The sequence below is a fragment of the Gracilinanus agilis genome, chromosome 3 (assembly GCF_016433145.1).
Source record: "Gracilinanus agilis isolate LMUSP501 chromosome 3, AgileGrace, whole genome shotgun sequence".
Taxonomy (NCBI): domain Eukaryota; kingdom Metazoa; phylum Chordata; class Mammalia; order Didelphimorphia; family Didelphidae; genus Gracilinanus; species Gracilinanus agilis.
In genome coordinates, this window is record NC_058132.1 from 162,606,349 (window position 1) to 162,624,335 (window position 17,987).

The following is a 17,987-nucleotide window of genomic DNA, read 5'->3' on the forward strand; positions in this document are numbered from 1 at the left end:
CACACACTCTCTCTCTCTCTCTCTCTCTCTCTCTCTCTCTCTCTCTCTCTCTCTCTCTCCCTCCCCTCCTTCTCCCTCTGTCTTTTTCCCTCTCCCTCTCCCTTTTTCTCTCCCTCTCCCTCTGTCTCTCTCCATCTCTCTCCCTCTGTCTCTCTGTCTCTGTCTCTGTCTGTATCTATCTATCTATCTCTCCTGGATTACCAGGTCCTGAAGGACAGAAATAACCTTATTGCACCTACCTAGCACAGAGACACTTAATAAATGGAATTTATAGAATGAAATTGAATACATGTTATGTATATATAGCTATGACCTGGAGCAAATCACCTTATTGCTTTAGGGCCTCAGTTTCTTCCTCTGTAAAATGAGGGAGGTGGCATGGGTGATCTCTAAAGTGTCTATGTTCTAATGTTCTGTGATTGACTCGCTCTCCCTGCCTCTCCACTTTCTAGCAACCCTGGCCCCCTCATCTATGGCATCCCATTCACAGAAACATACATGAGGGTATGCACTCCCCAATATGCATATCCACATATTTTAATAGATATGTACATGCACACACGTACTCACACACACATATTGGTCAAAAAGGGAGCAGCCTTCTAGCAACGTGGCCCTTCTGACAGTAGAGCAAAGAGAAATCCCCTAACTAGTGACTAATGAATGCCCTCCCTAACCCAGAGCTGATTTACATGCTCATGAACCTTTCTGAATCTGGAGGGTGACAGCTCCATGTCTCTAGGGTGCCTCAAAAATCAGATTCACTCCCAGGAAATGAAAGAAGGGAGAATAGAGGAGGGTGAAAAGGCTAGAAAACAGGGAAGAAAAAGACAAAAGAAAAGAGCAGACAGAGAAAGGGGGAGAATTGCACAAAAGGAGAAAGACAGATGTGAATGCCAAAGCTGCAAGGAGCTTTAGAAATCATCTAGTCCAGCATTTCCCAAACTGCATTCTCATTCTGAGCCTCAGTGGAATGAAGGGTTCTGTGCTATTGATGTATCTTACCTATAAATTATTTAATTATGTACTTTGGCAGCTGGGCAGCTAGGTGGTGCAGTGCAAGTGCTGGGCCTGGAGTTAAGAAGACCTGAGTTCAAATCCAGCCTCAGGCATTTACTAGCTGTATGACCCCAGACAAATCACTTAATCTAACCCTCTTTGCCTCCATTTCTTCATCTGAAAAAAAAAAAAAAAAGAACTGGAAGAGAAAATCCCTAAATGGGGTTGCAAAGAGTTGGACTTGACTGAAACAACAACAACAACTACTACTACTACTACTACTACTACTACTACTACTACTACTACTACTACTACTACTACTACTACTACTACTACTACTACTACTACAGCAGCTACATGATTTCAAAGTTGAAAGGTCCTTCCTCCAATGGAGATCAAAACCATCAGAACCACTCTCTGCCTTCTCCTTGGTGTGATTCTTATCTAACCCTCCATGGAACATCTAATAAAAAGATGAAGGCCTTCCTCTTGAACTTTACTATCTAGATGTACAAATATACCAATCCATGAAATGATATATGTATCCAAAATGTGTGATAATCTCTCAGCATGGAAATCAACTTAATTTCCATTGTATTGCTCCAATAGTTCCCCAAATGACCTTTTTTTTTAACCCTTGTACTTCGGTGTATTGTCTCATAGGTGGAAGAGTGGTAAGGGTGGGCAATGGGGGTCAAGTGACTTGCCCAGGGTCACACAGCTGGGAAGTGGCTGAGGCCGGGTTTGAACCTAGGACCTCCTGTATCTAGGCCTGACTCTCACTCTACTGAGCTACCCCAAATGACCTTTTATTTCAAGAAGGCATACCCTACAGGCTCCTGAGACTCATTTTCATGGGTTCTATTTTTTTTTTTTATCAAAAAAAAGAGCAGGGATAAGAACAAGGACAACATACAAGATATAAGAAGAGTGAAGATATAGTAATCCCATGAACAGCATGCCTCCAGCTTCAATCTTTCATGCCCCCCCACTCTCATAATGCTCCCCACCTCAGCCCTTCTCCCCTAAATTCTCCCTTTGTCTTTCTCTCATAATGTCCCAGTCTCTGTTCTTCCCACAAGGTCCTATAAATCTTGTGCCATCCAGCAGTTATCCTAGCCTTCCAAATTTCCAATTGGGCTTCATTTTGATGCACCTACTCTGGTGTAGTACTTTCAGTGCCCTTGGACATTTCCTTACTTCAGGAAATCAGAAAAAGATGAGTTCTCCAGGGAGGGCCAGGTGTAAGAATGTGTATATTAGGTGAGTTGGGAGCATCCATCAGCAGATTAGCCTTCTTCCTGGGTTGCATTCCTTCTTCTCTCCTTTGTCCTTGTTTAATGAATACATCTCCCTTTTTCTCTAATTAGATGCAACAAACAGACTTGAACCAGAATTTTTATTTCCCAGAAAAGCAAACGCCCGGACAGAGTAAATATGCCATTAATCATCATTCCAAGGCAGAGAACCACCAATGGGTGGGAGAAGCAGCCAGGGGCCTAATTAGTGGCTTGGGGCCTCATTGTTCCACTCCCACCAGCACCCAGTCCTGCCCCTTCTCCACTTCTCTGCAGAATTGAGGAGAGATCAATTGAAGGAACTCCTGGCAGAGTCAACTTATGCAAATGTCTCTTGTTAGCAAAACGAAAAAGCAAGGCAAAAGAAATGGGGGAAGGAAAATAACCTTTCCTCCCTCCCTCCCTCTCTCTCTCTCTCTCTCTCTCTCTCTCTCTCTCTCTCTCTCACACACACACACACACACACACACACACACACACACAAGTTTTATTTCCATCCAGGAAATTGTTCTTATTATCGCTTGGCTATTTATAGCCTGTGTGTTGTCTGCTGAGGAGCCCCAAGCCAATGTGTTAATGTGATCTGGGCTTCAGCTTGGGGATGAGTGATGCTCTCTCCTCTCTGGCCCCAGCATCTCAGCTCTTCTGAGACAACAGTTCTGCATCCTCCTTCACAGGGTGTCTAGACAAGCCAGCCCCATGGAATGATGGGGCACCTTCAAGTCCCTTATGGGTTATTCTCTTCCCTAGGGAACCAAGGTCTCCACCTAGGGTATGTTTTTCCTGAAGGAGATAAGGGAATAACGTTGGCCTGGCTCTTGTAAATTCTACCTGGTGGTCTAATGGAAGGAGGGTTGTCCTAGCCTGCTCATAACATCCCCATTTGAGGAAAAGAACCCTCAAGATTTGGTAAAGGAAATAGGCCAATGGATACCACATTAAGATCTTCATGTCCATCTCTACCAAATATAGAAAAAGAGGGGAAAGGATCCTTCACACATAATAAATACTTAATGGATTTGTTGGAGTGAATCACAGGGTTTTGAGAATTGGAAAGGACCTTAGGAGGTCATCTAGTTCAACCTCATCATTTTACATATTAAGAAACTTGGCCCAGAGGTTTAAGTGATTTGCCTCAGATCACACAGTCACTTAACTGCTTCTTCATCTTTCAAGCGGGAGGATAATAGCAGCCCTGCCTACCTCATGAGGTAGTTTGGAGGTTCCAAAAAATATTGAAAGTGAAAGTACTTTGGAGAGATTAAAATCTTAGAGAAAGTAAGATACTGGGACAGCTAGGTGGCTCAATGGATCCAGGGGGTTCAAATTTGGACTCAGACACTTTCTAGCTGTGTGACCCTGAGCAAGTCACTTAACCTCCATTGCCTAGCTCTTACCACCTTGGAACTAATACACAGTATTGATTCTAAGATGTAAGGGGAAAAAAGAAAGCGATAAACTGAAGTGACATCTTAAAGGAGGCAAGTCATATTGGTCTTGCCAACATTTTTCACAAACTGTATTGTACATTTACTATTACTGGGCTCAGCTATAGGATAGTAACAGAACACAGGAGGAACCGATGTGCTGTTCTTCCTCTCCCTCCCCACCTTGCAAGACTTCAAGGAAAGCAAGTAGCTAAATTCCACTGGGGTATTTAAGAAGAAAGAAGTAGTAGCTTTAGGGCTGGTGTTAGTGTGAAGGTTGAGAGATTGACCCGAAAGCAATAATCGAGGGAACATGAAAGGTAAGCTCGCCTGCAAGCTTGTGGTAAGAGTGTATTCTGAGTCTCTATTTCTATCATATCAATAACTAAAATTGGGTCATAGGGAATTTATCCCAGGACACCAAAATTTGGAAGGCAATGATAGCATTTGTACTCTTCCAACAGGAGGGGACAACTGAATTTAGCACCAAACAAGAATAATTAATTCAAATAGGAAGCTACTGAATGGTGGGCTTCTTCCCCCCAGCTGTTAACTGCAGATGAACTCCTTCCTGGCATGGACCTATATAGCCACTGCATTCCCAGCAATGACTTTGAGGAATTCCTGCATCTGCTTCTCCCCACCATGAGGCTGTGTCTAGACTCTCTTCCCATAGCCTCGGCTGAATTTGTATTTTTGCTTGTCCTGGGTGACAAAATTACTAGTTACAGCTCTTGTTTCTGTGAGATTAGAAGGAGAATGTGAATGAACCAGTCCATCAATACACTCCAGAGCAAGTGTGGAGCTTTGGCATCCCAGCTGTGCACTGGGACTAGGTAGGAGAAAGACTGGGTGGAGAGTCGGCGCTACCCTTCCTCATCCAAACCCCTTTCACGCATACACCATTCAGTGTGGACTGGAAGAACCAGTGAGGACATCAGGTTCAGTCTCCTATGGCATCCTGAATCACAAATTTCTTCACATCTCCTAGATTTTATGCAGGAAGAGATTGCCCGGGTTGAAGGTTACAGAATGACCTAGAACACAGGAATAAATATAATTATCTGCCTACAACATACTCAGTGGTTCCTCTAGCACAGTGATTCCCAAAGTGGGCACCACTGCCCCCTGGTGGGTGCTGCAGTGATCTAGGTGGGGCAGTGATGGCCACAGGTGCATTTATCTTTCCTATTAATTGCTATTAAAATTTTTTAATTAATTTCCAGGGGGCACTAAGTAATATTTTTTCTGGAAAGGGGGTGGTAAGCCAAAAAAGTTTGGGAACCACTGTTCTAGCACAAGGGTTCTTAACCTGGAGACTGAATGTGTGGATAGAATTCAGGAGATCTATAAACATTAATGGAAATATATAAAAATATATATTTAAAATAATATGTATATTGAAATGATGTATGTATTCAAATGTATATTTGAAATATATATTGAAATAAAGATAGATAGATAAATAGATTTATTTCAATCTAATAGACTTCACCAGACTCCCAAAGGAGTCCATGACCCACAAAAAGATCAAGCATCCTAATTGACATATAGGCCCAGAAAAAAGCAAACCAAAGGAGTAGAAGATTCATTATATACTATAATTAATTCTTCAGTAAGCCTTCTGCCCAGTTTCCATTAGATTAACCTGATTTCTTTTGCACTGTGGAAACATGGACTAATGTTGATTTTCATGGCAAATGGAGAGTTTGACTTAAAGGTCTTGTCTTTATCCTTATATGGGTCAGCCATTCAGTCAGGCAAGGAGGAGGGGATTCATGGGATCACAGGATCATCGGAGATCTAGAGCTAGAAGGGAGCTAAAGGACTACCTTGTCCAATTCGTTCATTTTAAAGGTAAAGAAATTGAGGTGATGAGAGAGGAATTGGCTTACCCTCCCAGTAGACTATAAGCTTCTCAAGAAAATTAACTGTTTAATTTTGGGCTTTGTGTCTTCAATGTCTAGTACATATTAGGTTCTTAACTGTTTCCTGAAGTGAATGGAATTATCCAAGGTCATATAGCTAGTAAGTAGAGCAGCTGGAATTTGAATTCAGAACCTCTAACTCCAGGTCTCATGTCTTTCCTTTGCACCTCACTGCCTTCCCAGCTTAACACTGAAAGCTGAATCTTCACCTCTGCTGAAATGGGACCACCTAGTGTCAGCCTCTTTTCCTCCTTCCTCCTCATGGCTTCCAAGCTAGAATAACCAGAATCCTTTCTTCCTTTCCATTTCTTTCCCTCTTCTAGACCTTACTTCGGGACGGAAAACGGGAAAGCATTGTGAGTACACTTTTTGTCTCACCTGCTGATGTAGAAAACGGACAACACATTGTGTGCCGAGCCACCAACAAAGCCATCCCTGGGGGAAAGGAGACCTCTGTCACCATTGACATCCAGCGTGAGTACTACCTGGTACCCAAGCCCCACCAAGCCTTGCAGATAGGAAGAGATGGAGAGCCAGAGAGCCTAGTTCACTCTCACACAAAGAGTTTCTCTCCAATTTACCCATAGTTGATTTATTCATTTTCTGTCCAGGGACCTCCTGCACACAGAGAACTGACTAGTAAAACTAGTTTGTGGGTCATAGTTGGTTTGACTATATTTACATGATTGCAATTAAGAGACATATCACTTTGGAGATTATAATGCCCTCACTTTACAAGGGGACCTAGAAGGTTTTGTGTTCTAGGCTGGAGGGGAAGTAGGGTCCCTATAGCAACTCTCTCCTGGTTTGTTCCCATGAACCACAGAGAGGATCTGGAATAAGGGAGGAAATGCGAAAGCTTAAAATCCAGGGAAGTATTTCATTATAGAATTGAGTTTGGAGAGAGGTCACTGGCTCTCAGTATCAAGAAATATAAAACCTTTTCATCACAGCTGACTTTGACATTTCTGTCATCATTTGATAGGTTTAAATTTATATTTGTAGGACTCAAGAAGTTTGATTATTTTTTCTCTTCTTGGATAATTTCCCTCTGCAATTAGGGCAAATGACACCAGGTGGTAATGTTTTTGGTTCCATGTTTTGAACAACCCACCAGTGGGCATTGTTAAGAGATTAGAATACAGAATCATAGCATTATAGATTTTGAGAGCAGCAAAGTCCCTTGGAGATCATTTTGTTCAAAACCCTCATTTTTGCAGGGAGCTGAGGCCCAGGAAGAGAAGATGACTTATTTAAGATCACACAGGAAATAACAAAGTCAGGGCTGAGGTCTTCTGCTCTTTGTAATACATATATTTCTACTTTTTCATGTTTTTTCATAAAATTAGTTTCATGACAATCTACTCAGTAATATTAATTAGATCGCCATAATTCAAAGTAATTATAGAATTAGAATTTAGGTAAATTCTTATTTATAGAACTAATCTGGGTTCTAGATATTCTAGAGATCAGCTCAGGTCCCTAAGGTCTAGAATTTTAATTCCCTGGTCTAAAGGAGCACAATTTTACCTGTAGCAGGCAGAAGATACAGCTTGAGTTCTGGAATGTAGTAAATTGGGTTCTAGCCCACCATAGCTTGGACCTTATGGCATAGATTAGCTAATGAGAAAGGGAGCTCCACCTTCATAATAAGTTTTTCACTTTAATTCACTCAGGCATTCCATTTCTTCTCACTCTGTCTAGCCTTATAGCCTCTCTTTTTAGTCTCCTTCCTAATCTGAGGTCTGGATTTCCATCCACAGCATCATAAGAGTTATCATCTATCAAAAGACATTCAAAGCCCAATTGTTGCTCCAGACAAAGATAATCAAAAGTCCGCTTAGCTTTATATTAACCATTGATCAGTCAACCTACATTTATTAAGTACTCACTATATGCCAGACATTGTGCATTTAAGATACAAAAAAAGGGAAAGGAAAAAAGTCCCCACCCTCAAATAGCTTACATTCTTTTCTTATCCCTTGTCTTCTATCTTAGTATCAATTCTTTTTTTTAACTCTTACCTTCCATCTTAGAATCAATTCTGTGTATTGGTTCTAAGGCAGAAGAGCAGTAGGCTAGGCAATGAGGGTTAAATAACTTGCCCAAGGTCACATAGCTAAGAAGTATCTGAGGACATATTTGAACCCAGGCCCTCCTGACTCCAGACCTGGAAATCTATCCACTGTGCTACCTGGGAACTTACATTCTTTTTTTTACCCTTGCCTTCTGTCTTAGAATCCATACTACGTACTAGTTCAAAGGAGAAGAATGGTAAGGGCTAGGCAGTTGGGTTAAATGACTTGCCCAGGGTCTCACATTCTAATGGGAGAAACAAGATATATATAAATAGGTATGTACAAGAAACATGCAGAGTAAATGGAAAGTAGCCTTAGAAGGGAAGACTCTAGCTGCTTAGGGGACCAGGAAAAGCCTCCTGTAGAAGACGGAGTCTGTGCTGAGTCTTGAAGGAAGGCAGGGATTCCAAGATGTAAAGGTGAATGGGGAGAGCATTTAGCCATGGGGAATGGGGCAGTACAAAGGACCCATATAGTGGGTCCTGTGCAAGGAACAGGAAGTAGACCAGTTTGACTGAAACTTAGAGTTTGTGAAGGGGAGAAAAATGTAAGCCAACTGGAAAGGTAGGGAGGAGCCACATAAGAAAAATCTTTAAATGTCAAAGGACAGAGATTCCTCCACTCCATAAGAATGATCTCCATTGAGCCTCCAATTAATCTCTGTCAAAATAGCAAGTGGGAGATGATAGCACCCGATTTTCCAGCTGCAAAGAATGTCCCCAAAGCTACCCATCTTTCAAACACACCAACCCCTAATTTGTCTAAGAAACATGGAGAATCCTAAGATTTAGGGTAAGAAGAAATCCAAGGGGCCATCTGGTAGAACTCCTTCAATGTATAGAAGAAGGGCAAGAGAAGAGAAATTATTTCCCCAAGGGCATATAGGCAAGAAGTAGCAAAGCTGGGTTCGAACCCAGGCGTTCCAATTCCAGTTCTCTTTCCTAGACTCGTGCTATATGGGCAGGCTCCTAGGAGCTGGCAGCTGTGGCTCTGGGAAAGAGAAACACAGAAAAAAAAAACAGCGGGGCTTCAGCACCAGCCCATTATCCATCATCTGAGAAGAATCTCCCCCATAAACAAGAACATCATCATCATAATAGCCCATCCGACTATTAAAAGACTGTTTGTCTAAATACTCTCTAATGAGATGATCCGTTTAACAGGGTGGCCCAGATGACAGATGCTTCAAAGGGCTGGGGAAGGCAGTGGTTAGGGAAGAAGATACTTCCAGGCTTTGATACATGCCCACAGCTTTCCAAGTAAGGAGCATCTCCCTCCCCTACTCCCACCACCATTAAGTCTAAAGTAAAAGATGAATCAATGGACTGAGGAATGGAAGTCAAAGTAGGATTTAGAACCAGGTCTGTATCCTAGGCACTTCCCCCTTCCTTGGAGCACAAAGAACATGCACTTCCCGGGACCATAAGGCCAGAGAAACAAACTCTCATCCTGCTCATGAAACCTCAAAAACCACAGAACCAGAGGATTTAACCTAAAACAGTGACCTGCTTCCTAGATTTCAGGAAAGACAAAGATGCTCCCAGACTCCCAAACCTCCTTGTTGTTAGGCATCCACGTTTGTCAAGGGAAGGAGAAGAAAGAGGACCTGTCCATGGTAGGACGTTCTTAGGGGTCAGTCAGCTCATTATTTCAGTGATGGGTACCTTTTGTATTTTTCCCTAGGCAACACAGAGAGCAACCTTGGCCCATCAAAACTGCCCCCCTGGCATAGTATCTTCCAGAATTTGCTGAGATATCTAACCCTGACCCTTTCTTGATCCATACACACAAAGTCACTAGAGTGGATGCCTTTGCCTTTCTTTATACCTATGTGGTACTTACAGACTGAATAATGACAAGGGTACAGCCATCCTAAGCCAGGTGTACTGACCCATAGTTAAGAGATTTTAATCTGTCCAAGAGGAAAAGGGCCTGGGGAATCCCTAGGGATGAGGCCTGACTTTAATACGCCCATTTACACACATACACTCATTCAGAATTACAGTCACAGAATTTGAGAGTCGGAAGGGAACTCAGCCATCTAGTCTAAACCAGGCACGAAGGAAATCTCTGATAATAAACACAGCAAATAGTCATCCAGCCTCTGTTCAATGACATCCAAGTAGGAAATCCCAACACTTCTCAAGGCAAGCTACTCCCCATCTGGACAGCTCTAATTGTTTGGAAGGTTTTCCTGACATCAAAGCTAAATTTGTCTTTTTGCAAGTGCCCCTCATTCCTCCTGTTTCTGCATCCCTGGGATAAACAGTGTAAGTCTTTTTTTTAATATTTTTCCCAATTACATAAAACATGACTTTTAACAATTTTTAAAATTTTGAGTTCTAGATTCTCTCCTTTCTTGCCCCCCTTCTCCTCATTAAGAAAGCAAGCAATTTGATATAGGTTTTACCTATGCAGTCATTTTTAAATTTTTCCATATTAGTCATGTTTTGAAAGTAAAAACAAAAAAACAAACAAGAAAAGTTTTTAAAAGCATTCTTCCATCACATTCATACTCCATTAGTTCTTTCTCCAAAGGTGAATAGCATTTTTTCATCAGAAGTCCTTCAGAATTGTCTTAGAGGGGCAGCTGGGTAGCTCAGTGGATTGAGAGTCAGGCCTAGAGATGGGAGGTCCTAGGTTCAAATCTGGCCTCAGCCACTTCCCAGCTGTGTGACCCTGGGCAAGTCACTTGACCCCCATTGCCTAACCTTACCACTCTCCACCAAGGAGCCAATACACAGAAGTTAAGGGTTTTAAAAAAAAGAATTGTCTTTCAATCAATCAATGGATTGCTGAAAATAGCCAAGTAATTCACAGTTGATTATTGTATAATTTTGCTGTCACTGTGTACAATGTTCTCCTGGTTATACTCACTTCATTTTGCGTCAGTTTGTGTAAGTCTTTTCAGGTTTTTCTGAGAACATCCCAAGCAGAATAAACCTAATCCCTCTTTCATCTAACAGTCCTTCAAATACTTGCAGACAGCTATTGTGTCTTCTCTCCTCAAATCTTTTCTTTCTCACACATTCAATCATACACATTCACATGGGTGTAAGTGTACACTCATATCCACACACACATAAACTCACCACACTTTCCACTCACTCTTTCCCTTCCTAAACAAGGAGACCAGGGATTAGATCAGTGCTGCCTTTGCAAATCTTCGTGTGTTTGTTCTTCATGCGCCAAGGAGAACCATCTGAACTCAACACAACCACATGTTTGTTTATTTGTTTGTTTCCCTTGGTCTTTATGTGTTACCCCAACTGAAGACAAAGCCCCTAGATTGACTAATGGGAGAGAATACACAGCAGCCCGACACCTTACCACATCTGAGTGCTGTGCATCCAGCTGCTGGGTTTCAAAAGGATGTTCAGCAAAATTGCTGAGTCAGAAAGTCAACCCTCCTCCTACTCTCTCCAAAATACAACCCTCTTCCCCCACTAGAAAACACCACCCATTCCCAAAATTCAAGCCTTGCTGATGAAAACACTAACAGACTCACAGTTGTAACATCTGCTCAATGTGATTTTGGTTCCACCAGCTACATCAAAGCTGCCCTCCTGTGAGTTATGCAGCCGACATCACAAGTGGGATTAAAATCATGTTTAATAGTTGGATGTGCCATAAACTATTTATACCACCAGAGCCCAGCAAGCGCCTGAAAATTCATATCCTACACCTTGGGAAGGAAAAAAGTAGAGGGGCCAAAGGTGCTCCAGAGCCCTGGGTGTGACCGTGCAAATCTTACCCAGATAACTCAGTGCTGAGGGATTCACAGCTCAGACAAGCCCTCCAGAATTCTGGAGGATTCAAGAAACAGGGAGGCTAGAGAAAGGAGCCTAAGAGGCAGTGTGTTAATGCTAGCCAGGGCAGCAGTGGAGGGGGAGAGCATGATGTGGTGGAGCAGATTCTGGGACCAATCAAATGAGCTGATCAATCAGTCAACAAGCATTTGTTGAATGACCGGCATGGTGCTAGATGCTGGAGATGCAAATGCAAAAAATGAAATTGGTCTCAGGGGAGACCAATACCAGGTAGCCAGGGATGGAGGACACTAGGGCTGGAATCTAGAAAGACTTCATAGAGAATATAGTGCTTTAGTTGGAAGTCTACTGGGCAGAGGTAAGAAGGAAACACATTCCAGGCATGGGGAGCATCCAGTGCAAAGACATAGAGACTGGAAATAGAGGACTGTGTGAGAGGAACCCAGATAAGATCGGTTTAACTGGAGTATGGAATACAGAAAATGAAGTGAGAGACTGATGGCCAAAAGAGTCCATAAGTAGGCACCCCAACAAACCCTGCTGCTTCCAGATCTGGACTCCCAGAGTCCTATCACTGTCTAAGCAATGCCTCATCTATGATTGGATCCTGGATTGCCTAAGTTCCCATGGCCAATATACCTCCAGGGTCTTGATTGACCTTTCATTTCTTGACATTTCAGACACCTTCAGACACTCTCAGAAATGGAGGCTATTGACCTAACCTCAGATGGTGGCTTCAAAAAATAATTGGCTACACTTTCCTAAAAATATTGTAGATGGGGCAGCTAGGCAGCTCCATAGATAGAGAGCCAATGGAAATGGGAAGTCCCAGGTTCAGATCTGGACTCAGACACTTCCTAGCTGTGTGACCCTGGGCAAGTCACTTAACCCCAGTTGCCTAGGGGTTAAGTCTTCTGCCTTGCAACCAATACTTAGCATTAATTCTAAGATGGAAGGTAAGAGTTTTAAAAAATAAAATAACTACAGTACAAGATGATCAGTGGTCAGTACATAAAAAAAAAAAAACACAAACAGAATGTTATGTGAGTTCTAAGGGAGGAAGGATCATAACCATTTGGGATGGGGGTGGGCGGGGAGAACAGCAGAGAAAGCTTCCCAAAAGACTCTTGAATGCAAACTAACGAACACATTTACACAGTGCTTGCTTTCAATAGGATTAAATCAGGCAATCTCCTTCTTGCAATTACCATAACAAGTCATTATTAGTTCACTAATGCAACATATATTTTGGATTATTATAATAATTATTAGTGCATCAGTTATTAAGCTTTTGCCCATCACCACCTCACCCCCATTGGGGCAGTGGCAGGGTTGGGGTGGGGACATCAAGAGTCCAAGCCCCTTGTCTTTGGGTCTCCGTGTATGTGGGGTGGATTCTCTACCAAAGCCCCAAATTACATATGGGTGAGCCATATCCCAAAGAGGAGACTCGTGATTCATACTTAACAAAGGAAGGTGATTAGCTGCTGCTGGATAATGATAGGGCAGAGTCAGAAGGCGGCAAGGGGCCTGGGAGAGCCTGCGCCAATCTGGGCTGGTTATGTGCATTGCTCTCATTGGTATTCCTCACTATGCTTGTCTTTATTGTCATTCGAATTATACATTTTAAAATGAGATTAGAGTAAATTGCAAATACCTATAATTTGCCTCATAATTCTTCATGAAAAGACAGGTGGGTTGGCGTCTGGGGTGGCAGACACCTTCCAGGGTAAATAGTCCCCAAGGGAGGAGGTGGGGAAAATAGGAAGAGAGGAAGGAAAGAGAGTTCCTCCCGGGTGAGTCACCTCCCACTAGCTAGTCACGGAGCTGGGTCTCCCCCCCACCCTGCTCCCACCTCCCCAGGTCTTTCCCAGCTGCCCACAGTCACCCACAATACCCACCACAGCTCCTTGACTCTAAGAAAGTTGACTCTTTCCCCCGTCCTTAATGTGATCGGTCTTTGGATACCACTTGGGGATGACCCGACTGCTTGGATAGATAGAGAAGACCACCAGCATAAACTCAACCCCAAAAGGAGAGATGACGTGCAGGGCTGCCTCCCTCCAGGTCCCCCACTGCCCCCCACAGCCGCATCAGAGTGAGAGGAGCCCTGTTTTTCCGTGGGATGCCGGCTGGGAACAGAATGGGACTTTCCAAGAAGAGGTGTCTTGGTGTAACAGAAAGTAAGGGAGGCTAAAACTCGGGACACTTGACTTCTAGTCCTCTCTCTCCCACCAACTAGAGCATAACTTCAAGCTCATTGAGCCTCAGTTTCCTCATCTGTGAAACGGGCAAATTAGACTAAATGAGATCTACGTCCAGCTCTATGACTCTATGGTCCTTTTGGTCCTTTGGTAATCAGGCATTGCCTAGTTAATTGTGAGATGAAGTAAGGGTGGGCAGCAGTATCCAAAGTCCTGGATCATTAAGCATACGTTTTCCAACATGGCTAATAAACCAATTTGCTGTGTTTTTGCTCTTTATTTTTCACAATTATGGTTCTGTGGAAGGTGGAATCAGTAAAAATGACAATGATGTTAGCAACAAGAGTATCAACTAAACTATTTTTTAAAATCAAGAACAAAATCACATCCCATGACCTGGCATCTCAGTCATTTTTCAGGCAATTTTTTGGCAAAAAATTAACCTATGTGAGAGAAAAGAAATCTAGCTCACTACCAGCTCACCCACCCGATCCCTTTAACTTTAGGCAAATCGCTGTGCCTCAGTTTCCATATATAGAACATGGGAATGATACCGTTCCTACCTACTTCATAGGATTGTTGCTGAGAAAGCACTTGGTAAACCCTGTAGTGCTATAGAAATGTGAATTGTAGATGTCAGAGAACCTGGACCCAGAGAGTTAAAAGGACGACAAAGGCCAGTGTAGGATGGATAACTGTTTTGTTTTTCTTTCTTTCTGGCTCAAAGATAGATACTGTTGTCCTATAGCCCTCTGAGTCCTATTTCTCTGACTTTAATTCTTAGTCTACAAAGCTCTTAACATTGATTTCTCTGTCTGTCTCTCAATTTCTCCCTATCTCTCTGTCTCTTTTTCCGTTGTAGCTTATCTCTCATTGCATCTCAATCCTTTTTATTCTGCTCCCTCCTATCTTTCTTGGGAATCGTGAATTTAGAACTAGAAGGAACCTTATCAATTGATTAATTCAACCCTTTCATTTTACATATGAGGAAACTGAGGTCAAAAGAAGTTGGGCAACTTATCTAAGGTCGCATGGGTGGAAAATTGAAAGAATGGGATTTGAAGCCAAGTCTTCTAACTCCAAATCCATCATGTTTTCCACTAGGGTCCTCTTGCTTCAGTGGGGTAGGGAGAAGAGCTATATGGCATAGTGGATAGAGTGCCAGGCCTGGACTCAGGAAAGCCTGAGTTCAAATCCAATCTCAGACACTTACTAGCCATGTGACCATGAACAAATCACTTGATTCTGTATACCTCTGTTTCCTCATCTGTAAAATGAACAGGAAAAGGGAATGGCAAACCACTCCAGTATCTTCGCCAAAAAACCTTAAATAGGGTCATAACTTAAATAGGGTTATGTCGGACATGACTGAAATGATTAAACAACAGACTTCTTGCTTTTAATATTGGCCTGAATTTTTTTTTATACTGTGTGTGTGCGTGTTGCTATCACACTCAACACTCCAAAGTTTGACTGCTTATCATGTAAAAGGAAAATTCCCTGGGTAGCTCAAGTAGCTAAGAGCCCTGTGACACCAATAAGGACTCAGTGGAGATGATTAGTCTGATGAAAGAGTGTAAATGCCACTTGCAAGTTAACAGATGCACCAAAATGATTATACCAGGAGATATTGCACAGCGACTTCTCAAAGGGAGGAAGTTTGCCTTTAAATGGAACTCTCTCTCTCTCTCTCTCTCTCTCTCTCTCTCTCTCTCTCTCTCTCTCTCTCTCTCTCTCTTTCGAGCTCTCTTTTTCAGTCTTTCTCTCTTTTTTCACTCTCACTCTTTTTCTCTCTCTCACTCTTGCTGTCTCTCACTCTCTTTCTCTCATGAGCTCTTTTTCACTCTTTCTCTCTTTTTTTCACTCTCACTCTTTTTCTCTCTCACTCTTGCTCTCTCTCACTCTCTTTCTATCTCTTTCTCTCACTCTCTATCTTTCATTCTCTCTGTCTCTCACTCTCTATCTTTCTCTCTGTGTCTCCTGCTCTCTCTTTCACTCTCTCTTTCTCTCTCACTCTTTCTCTTGCTCTCTCTTTCTGCCTCTCACTCTCTATCTTTCTCTGTCTTTCTCTCACACTCTTTCACTCTTTCTCACTCTCTGTCTTTCTCTCTCCCTCTCTCTCTTGCTATCCCTATCTCTGTCTCTTTCCCTCACTCTCTCTCTCTTTCTCTCTCCATCACTGTCTCTCTCGTTCTGTCTCTCTGTCTCTCTCTCTCTTTTGTGGAAATGAACCATCCTTCCTAAAGGTCAGGAGATGGGCAATGCTGACCCAGAGGGATCATAATAGCAGTGAGTACCTGACCAAAGTTTCTGTTTAAATGCCAAGGCCCTAAGCCCATTTCTGCTAAGAAAGTGTCCTGGTTTCCTGCCAGGATCATCTTTCTTGTGTAATACAAGGGGGTCTTTTAAGTTAGGTGGAAGCTGCTGGAGCAGCAGCTTACACAGATGCTTCCTGCAGTCGAACCCCTGGCTCTTGTCTGCATCCCACAGAGAAGGATTCTCTAGACTAGACCCTTACATATGGCAGCTACTACCCCTTTTGTCTCAAGTCTAACTATATACTCTTGTCTTTGCAGATCCACCCCTCGTCAATCTGTCTGTGGAGCCACAGCCAGTGCTAGATGGTAATACTGTCAAATTCCACTGCTCTGCAAAGGCTAACCCAGCAGTCACACAGTACAGGTAAGGGCCACCACCTGATCACCTGGGTAAGAACCACCTGTTCTCCCCAAACATAAATATACATACCATCTCCCAGGCTGGTAAAGGCGACCCCTGGCCAGAGATGTGCCGGTAAACACCTAAAAGTTAAATCTATGTTATTAACAATTTCTATATCGTGTTCTTAACTCTAAACAATCAATAAAATGATAAATAAAGCCCTGAAGTGTAGCATTTGCCAGTTTCTAAAGTGTGAGTGATCACACTGAAAATTTAACAGGCAGCTTTCTTGAGTTTGAGCTCCTGCCAGAAATCCCTGTCCCTATGCCATGTCCTACACTATCAGATATACGGCATACATTCGGCTCAGAGAAGGCTGGTTGGAAATACTCTGCTGAGTACCAGACTTATGTATCCTCGGGGAAATAGCTCTGTAATTCAGTAAGGGACTATGTTTGACTATCCCCATCTCTTGAGAACAAAGGATGGGGAGAAGTGTCCAGAGATGGGGTGGGAAAAGCCTAGAAGAACTAATAGGATCTCTTCTTAGAAGCCTGGCCTTGCATGGAACATACCTAAAACTGCTAGAATGATAAAAGACTGCATTGTGAATTTTCCAAGGTCCTTCTGCCCTGATCTGCTGATCACAATGCATATCCAGATATTTTTCTAAATAGGTACAGCTCTGCTTGTAGGGAATGGAATCTTTGCTTTCCTCCAAAGAACATGTAATCTGATTCCAGGCATCTTAGAATTATAATTATAATCCTTTCCCTATTGAACCTATTTATTACATCCCACCTCCATAAAAAATTTATTATCCCCTGCAAATTATACCAGGTACACAGATAAATATATAAGCAATCCATAATACCTTTTACTTAGAAATGCAGAAAGCAAGTCTCTACACCAGTGGTTCCCAAAATTTTTTGGCCTACCGCCCCCTTTTCCAGAAAAAATATTACTTAGCCCCCTGGAAATTAATTTTTTTAATAGCAATTAATAGGAAAGGTAAATGCACCTGTGGTCATCACTGCCCTCCTGGATCACTGCAGCACCCACCAGGGGGCGGTGGCGCCCACTTTGGGAATCACTGCTCTACACACACAGGTCACAAACAGAGGAAACAGTGGTACGTAGGCTTATAATAAAGAGTGTCCATTTTAGAGTTGCATACAAAGTAAACTTCATATATATTCTACTACATTGGTAGTATCTCCACCCATTACCCTGGAAGCATCTAAGTATCTAATGGCCAGATAGTCCTTGTAGGTACATCTTTGGTGACCCGCTGGCTCACTTGGGTGCCCCCTGATTCTGAGGATGGGTGACTGTCCTTATGTCCAACAGCCACCCTTCCCTAAGGCCCTCTGCCACTGAATTATGTGACAGATGATGCAAAAAAAGTAGGATGCAGCCAAAGAAGGATGGGGGTGGTACAGAAGACATGCCCGTCTTAGATCCCTTCCAATACAAGAATTCCTTGGATCCATCAGTACCTGAGCTGGTGCAAAGAACATTCTACTTGGAGTCAGGAGATACCAATTCTGACACTTAATTAGCTATCACTATATCTCTAAGTTTCATCCAGAAAATGGGGACAGTTGTACTTGTGCCACCTA

The 17,987-nt window shown here is 42.7% G+C and overlaps 1 protein-coding gene across 1 annotated transcript in view; it reads left to right on the top strand.

Annotated features, from left to right (window-relative positions):
* KIRREL3 (kirre like nephrin family adhesion molecule 3) overlaps window positions 1–17,987 on the top strand; it is a 208,830-nt gene that overhangs the window by 159,649 nt on the left and 31,194 nt on the right. Inside the window, exons 6-7 of the mRNA XM_044668979.1 lie at window positions 5,976–6,126; window positions 16,281–16,386. Coding sequence (XP_044524914.1) covers window positions 5,976–6,126; window positions 16,281–16,386 — 257 coding nt within the window. The remainder of the gene's footprint in view (window positions 1–5,975; window positions 6,127–16,280; window positions 16,387–17,987) is intronic.